Source organism: Phalaenopsis equestris, unplaced genomic scaffold (genome assembly GCF_001263595.1).
Source record: "Phalaenopsis equestris unplaced genomic scaffold, ASM126359v1 Scaffold000999, whole genome shotgun sequence".
NCBI lineage: Eukaryota > Viridiplantae > Streptophyta > Magnoliopsida > Asparagales > Orchidaceae > Phalaenopsis > Phalaenopsis equestris.
Window position 1 is genome coordinate 106,031 of NW_018165438.1, and position 6,452 is coordinate 112,482.

At 39.9% G+C, this 6,452-nt stretch overlaps 1 protein-coding gene across 2 annotated transcripts in view; it reads left to right on the forward strand.

Annotated features, from left to right (window-relative positions):
* The window catches only part of LOC110032672 (sec-independent protein translocase protein TATC, chloroplastic), a 48,823-nt gene extending 42,373 nt beyond the window's left edge, over window positions 1-6,450 (forward strand). For both annotated transcript variants that reach the window (XM_020736374.1, XM_020736375.1), the window contains exon 4: window positions 6,061-6,450. In XM_020736374.1, coding sequence (XP_020592033.1) covers window positions 6,061-6,270 — 210 coding nt within the window. In that variant the 3' untranslated portion in view covers window positions 6,271-6,450. The remainder of the gene's footprint in view (window positions 1-6,060) is intronic.
* The last annotated feature ends 2 nt before the right edge of the window (window positions 6,451-6,452 follow it).

Here is a 6,452-nt window from a genome sequence, read left to right on the forward strand (position 1 = left end):
TTGGGTGGTATAAATGTGACAAGCAAAATTTAGGTGTTGGGCATGTAAATATGTAAGAATAGGGTGATATGCATGTAGATGTCCCTTTTTTAAATTATCCGCTCTCTCATTGAACAAAAAAAAGAGTCTCGCCGAAGGCTATTGTCAAAATTATCTGCAAAGAAATAGGGTTACTGTTGAGAGTTATTATATAAGATTGGTTGTGTGTATAGAATAAACAGGAAAGAATAAATGAATGAAACTGGGTGATCATAAGTTAGAATTTTGCAAAATTTGTATATACAAATTGTTCCGCTTTTAGAAACGTAAAAATTTTCTGAGATGAATTAAATCAGTTAGAAGGTTTTTGCCAATATGATATGTTTAGCGCGGTGAAACAAAATTTGTAACTATCCAATTCACAATGTTCTTTGTCGTTGCTCTTTAATTGTCTCCAAAGGCAATTTTGAGTATCTCTCGGTGGGACTAAGAGAAGTACATCAAGACTAGGATGTGAGAAGAAAATAACATTGAGATTTCAAGGTTAGTTTTCTAAAATTACAATTAGATCAGTTATATTAAATGGATTGAAATGTTGGTTGATAAATAGTCACCAATAGTAAAATTAGATGTCATATATGTGAGAATGTTAAAAAGAGTTTTTTGTGGACCGTGGCAAACCTTAAAAAATTAGATTGAGAAATGATTATATGAGATGGAGTATTATAGTGACACCTTATAAAAATGAGGAAGTGAAAATTTAAACTTTGACAGTTTGATTAGAATTACACTCAATGAAGAGTAGACGATGGTATAATAAAATGAATCTATAAATAAATGTTGTAGAGATAGGATGGAAAGTAGCATTCACATCATTTTAGGATTCCTAGAAGGTGTATAAGGATCGGATTTAGCAGGGAGAGCTCGTAGAAAAGGAAGAGAAAGAGAATATGCAAAGTAGCAAAAGTTTGGATTGGGATTGAAGAAATTTGGTGATTGTCCAGGATTTAATACAACAAGGAGACTGGCCAAATGACGAGTTTGGTGAGGCACAATCGCTGAGGGAGATCTACCGCCTATTCTGAACAAACTACAAACATTCAACTTGCAAAAGGAAGATATAACACTCTTAAGGACAGAAAAATCAAAGAGCACAACTCCAAGTGTATAAACTAAAGTAAAAGTTAATCTATCATGTTATGAAACATACTCATACTAAGACATGAATTAAACCCCATTAGAAATCAAATATAGTAATTAAGGACCCATGGAATCCTATGATCCTGCAACAGGCAAGAATCTTTACGCTTCAGGCCTCACAGGATGAAAATCCCATCTTGATTTTGATAAGGATGTTAACCCAAAACCCAAAAGTGGAAGTAAATTTTATTATGCGAAGCAAAACGAGATTACAATCAACTATCTTGAAATAGGAAAGACACGACACAAACACAATTACTCCACTACGATGAGGTGGGAAGGCAGCGGTGACTAGGGAAGTAATGGTTGGAGGGCTATTCGGCAGCGGGACAACCAACTGAGCAACGAAGAGGGGCTTGGGAATAGCAACAACAAGTTGAGTGTGGTGAAGGAGGTGGCGACGACAAGCAGAGAGGGTGTAGGAATGGGCAATAGTAGGAAAGAGCTTGGAAGGGGCGGCGACAACAAAGGGTGGTGCATAAGGTGGTGTCAGCATGTAGGAAGGGTGCAGGGTGGGCGGCAACAAGCTAGAGAGGAGAACTGGAATGAAAATATGCGGAGATAATCATCACCTTGGAGCAGGATATAGTTGGAGCACCACCCTGTCGTTGGATACAATCCTAGCAAGGGAAAAGATGTCGACGACAAATAAAATTGAACTCTAATTAGAGAAAACAACATATAGATGATAGTAGTTAACAGGGGGGGGTGCAGGGGAGGCAATTCTAACCTAAAGGAAAGAGTTGAAAGCCCCTGATATCGCCCCAACTCAATCGAATCAGTCAACCTAGGTGAGTGCATCAGCTTTCGAGATTGGAGTTTCGATTTCATTCGTCAAAGCTTCTGGTTCCTCATAGCATGAATCAAATCTTTTATGTTGAAAGTAGAAAGTATTGTAGTCCACAGCTAAGTCAATCTTGTAAGCGTTGTCATTCAACTTCATGAGAATCTTGAAAAGTCTATCTGCTCTGGGTTTTAGCTTCCAGAAGGATCTTACCGGAAACCTTTCGTTCTTTAACCTACTCCACATTAGAACCCCTTCTTTGAAAGTCACCTTCTTCCTACTTTTATTTGCTTGTGTCTGGTACTTACGGTTTTGCTTGGTGATCTTTTATCCCACATTGTCGTGTAACTTCTGAATCTCTTCCACCCTCTCCTTATGGGTATTAAAAATAGACTGAGCTGCCTCCATCTGTTGGAACTTCTCCCTTTTCAGGAGTTCTGTAAGGGGAGTCGTGATGGTGTTGAAGCTTCTGATGAATCATCTATAGAATGATGCCAACCCGAAAATATGTCTCAATTGGGTAAAGGATTTTGGAGTATCAAGCTCACAATGGCCTCGATCTTTGCAAGATCTATCTGAATACCTGCACTAGACACATTATGACCCAAAAATCATATTTGTGATGTTAGAAAATGCCACTTCTTTGGGTGGGCATATAATTTTTTTTTATTCGCAAAAACTTCGAAGAACATACCCAGGCTGCAAGTGCTCATCTGTGGATCTGCTATATATGAGAATATCATTGAAGTGCAGCACTATAAATTTTTTGATGTGAGCTCAAAACACTTAATTTATCAACCTCATGAAACTGGTACCGAAAGGCATGCTGTCCAATTGTATAATCCATCTTGGGCCTTCAAAGAAGTCTTCCACCGATCCCCTGGTCTCATCCAGATCTAATGATATCAGTTGTGTAAGTCGATCTTAGAAAAAATAATGGCACCATGCAACTGATCCAACAGGTCATCCAAGGAAGGTATAATGAACTTGTATTTGATGGTAATCTTGTTGATAGGTCGACTATCAATGCACATTCTCCACGATCCATCCTTTTAGGCACCATCAAGGCAGGGGCAACACATGGGCTAATACTCTTTCTAACCAAGCTTCTCGCAATGGGATCATGTACCTATCGCATTAATTCCTCATACTTTGCAGGTCTCAATCTATAGGTAGATCTATGTGGCAACACTGATACAGGGATGAGATCTATGACATACTGAATATTCTTCAGTGGTGGCAATCCCTCTGGAAGGTTGTCAGTCATCACATCCTGAAAGTTAGCTACTAGTGGCTGTATAGGCTTTGATATCTCCATTTCCTCAGTTCCCTGACTAAAGTCATTGCCTATGAATCCTCTCATACTGATTGCATAAAGGTGGCTCGTGGGACTACCATCTAGTCTATGATGTCCATGCCTCTCGATTCCCTGATGAGCAAAAGAACTATGCATATCACATCATTTTTGAACGAATAAGTGTTCTTGAACCCGACGTATTGGGTCTTGCAGTCGAATTGTCATGGCCTCTCCAACAATATATGACATGCGTCTATGGGTACCACATTGCGCATGCCTTCTCCTATAGCTAATCTCTGATAGAAAACTTAACCAAGCACTATTGATCCACCTGTATCTCATTTCCCCTTTCAATTAGGTAAGGAAATGTTGTTGAGAATGCTTCTGCATTGTCAAATCCAGCTTCTTTACCATCAATGAAGATATCATATTCTCACAACCCCCACCATCAATAATCAGGCTATAGATCTTTTCTCTCACTGTACACTTGGTGTGGAAAGTGTTGTCTTAGCTACGAATGATACTTCTCCGATTCGGTCTCTAGGATCGTCCTTATAACTAGCATTTATCCTTCATCTCCCTAGAGTTGGAGTCTCTCCTCTTGATCCTCCTCTGCTTTCTCCTTGCTCACTTCCTCAACGACACACTGTTCAGTGAACGAAACAATTCGGCTCGTGAGGCAACTGGGGCTATGTTTTTTTGTGGCACCTAAAACATCTCCTAGCAGGCATTTATTGGTCAACTTACTCTTCTCAGGCTTCTTTCCGCTCAGATTTGTCTTATCACTTCCCTGTCCAGTCTTCCAAACTCCTCCATATTTACCCTTGTTGGTACCTGTAGCTCTAGGTTGTCGTCTGAATGAGGGCGGTTCTCTACTTTATTTCCGTTGTCTCTCCACCTTCAAGCCTAAGGCTTGGATATCTCTCTGTGACCAACGAGGCTGCAATTGTATAATGTTACTGATAGTTGGCTTTAGTCCTCTCAAATATCCAGTTATGGTATGTTCCTCTGGTGACCAACTCGCATTTCATCTAAAGTTAGTCAAGCTGTGACGTGAACTCTATTAATAGAACTCTATTGTATTTGTTGGAGTATCAGAGAAATATCCTGGCGATAGTGAGGATGTAAGTATTTCCTCTCCATCTCCATCATCTTCTCTCATCTGCTAATTTTGTCAGTTCTCTCTTTCTTTGCCTCTGCAAATTTTTCCACCACAAGGAAGAGTTCTTTTTCAATTTTATAGTCGCGGGCTTCACCCTCATGTCTTCTACTAATTTTTATACTTGAAGATACTCTTAACCTACTACAACCATTCGATGAAATCATCTAGATCTATCCCTTTGTCGAACTCCAATAGATCCATTTTCATTTGAAATATCTATGTTCTCCATACCTCACCTCCATTCTCAGCCTTCTCTAGTAATGAATTTTGAAGCATCAGGGTTGGTTTTCTTCATCACTGAATCCCTCCTTATGGAAGGGGTTCTCATTCTCTTTATTTCTCTTCTTTGACTCTCCAAATCACTATGAAGGGTAATCTCCTCCTGGGTCACGTCGTCAATCTCCGGAAGCCTCTACTGTATCTCTTATCGGGTAAGTTTCAGCATGTGTCTCCTAGGTGGCATTGTTAGAGTTTGGATATGTGGGAGTGGGAGAGGGTATAAAAATGGGAACAAAAACAATTTGGTGGGTGGAGGGGAGTTTGGGATTTGGCGGCTGCTAAAAACCCTAAGATAGGATTAGGGTCAGGCTAGTTCTGAAACTAAATGAGATCGGATTTTAAGCCAAATCCCAATAGGGGAAGTAATTTTTTTTACACGAATCAAACCGAGATTACAATCAACGACCTTGAAATAGGAAAGACATTACACAAACCTAATTACTCTGCTAGGGTGGGTAGGAAGGTGGTGATGTCTAGGAAAGTAGTGATTGGAGGGCTATCCGGCGGCGGGACAGCTGGCGGAGCAGTGGCAAGGGGCTTGGGAAGGGTGGTTGCAGGCTTGGGGTGGTGAAGGAGGTGGCAGCTGCGACAGGCTAGGGGTGGTGCAGGAGGTGGCGACACAAGTAGGAGGGGTGCATGGAGGGTGACAACAAGCAGGTGAGGAGAACAGGAGGGAAAAATGCGGAGATCGAAATCATGTTGGAGCAGGATACAGTTGGAGCACCACTTGCAGATATAAAAGTAGCAAGGAAAAAGAAACCGACGATAGAAAAACTGAAGCAAAAACTGAACCCTAATCAGAGAAAAATAAAAAAACTTATATATAATAGTAGATAATTGGGGTCAGGTCACCCTGGTTCAGCCCCACGTAAGATTTTGATCCCACCTCCAAAGGATCATGGGTTCCATCCCCAATATCAAAATAAGATATCAAAAAGCACTTAGCTTGTAAAAAGAATGAATGCAGAATAAAAACTCATAAAAGCCACTCCAATTAGTTTGGTTAAGGTCAATGATAATAATGATTATGTACAACAATATATTAATTATAGAGTAAAATGCCAAAACAGCCCCCTAACTATTTCATGGGGCCATTTTAATCCCAAAGTCTATAAAATATCAATTTAGTCCTCACACTCTTTAAATTGGGGTTGAGATAGTCCTATTTCAGCTCGATATTAAAAGAGTGGGGACTAAATTGACACGTGCAGAGACTATGAGACTAAAATGACCCAGTAAAAAGCCGGGGTACTATTTAAAACCTTTCTCAGTAATTGTCATACTCCTATTTGACAAGTAAAATGAGAAATTTCAATATCAACCTCACCAAATCTTCTTATTTCTCTAATATTATTTCAGGTTCCAGTTATTCAGCTTTTGCTGGGGCAGTTAGGTTTGGTATCAGGGGATCAAATGTTATCTATCTGGAGATATGTGGTGGTTGGAGCAGTTGTTGCTGCTGCTGTGCTCACACCTTCAACTGATCCCCTCACACAGGTACTGCTGGCAGGGCCATTGATGTGTCTCTACCTGGGTGGCGCTTGGATGGTTAAGCTCATAGGCCGCTGATCATTTAAAATCAATTAAAGCCTATTATGTTGAACTTATTATCTCCATTTTTATATGGTGATATTGTCAGCAACTGTATATATTTTGCTGAATTTGGATGTATTATTGGCTAAGCTTGTCTTTTTTTCTTTTTCATGGTGGTGGTTAGGGATAATTACATTTGATGCTGCAAGTAATAAAAG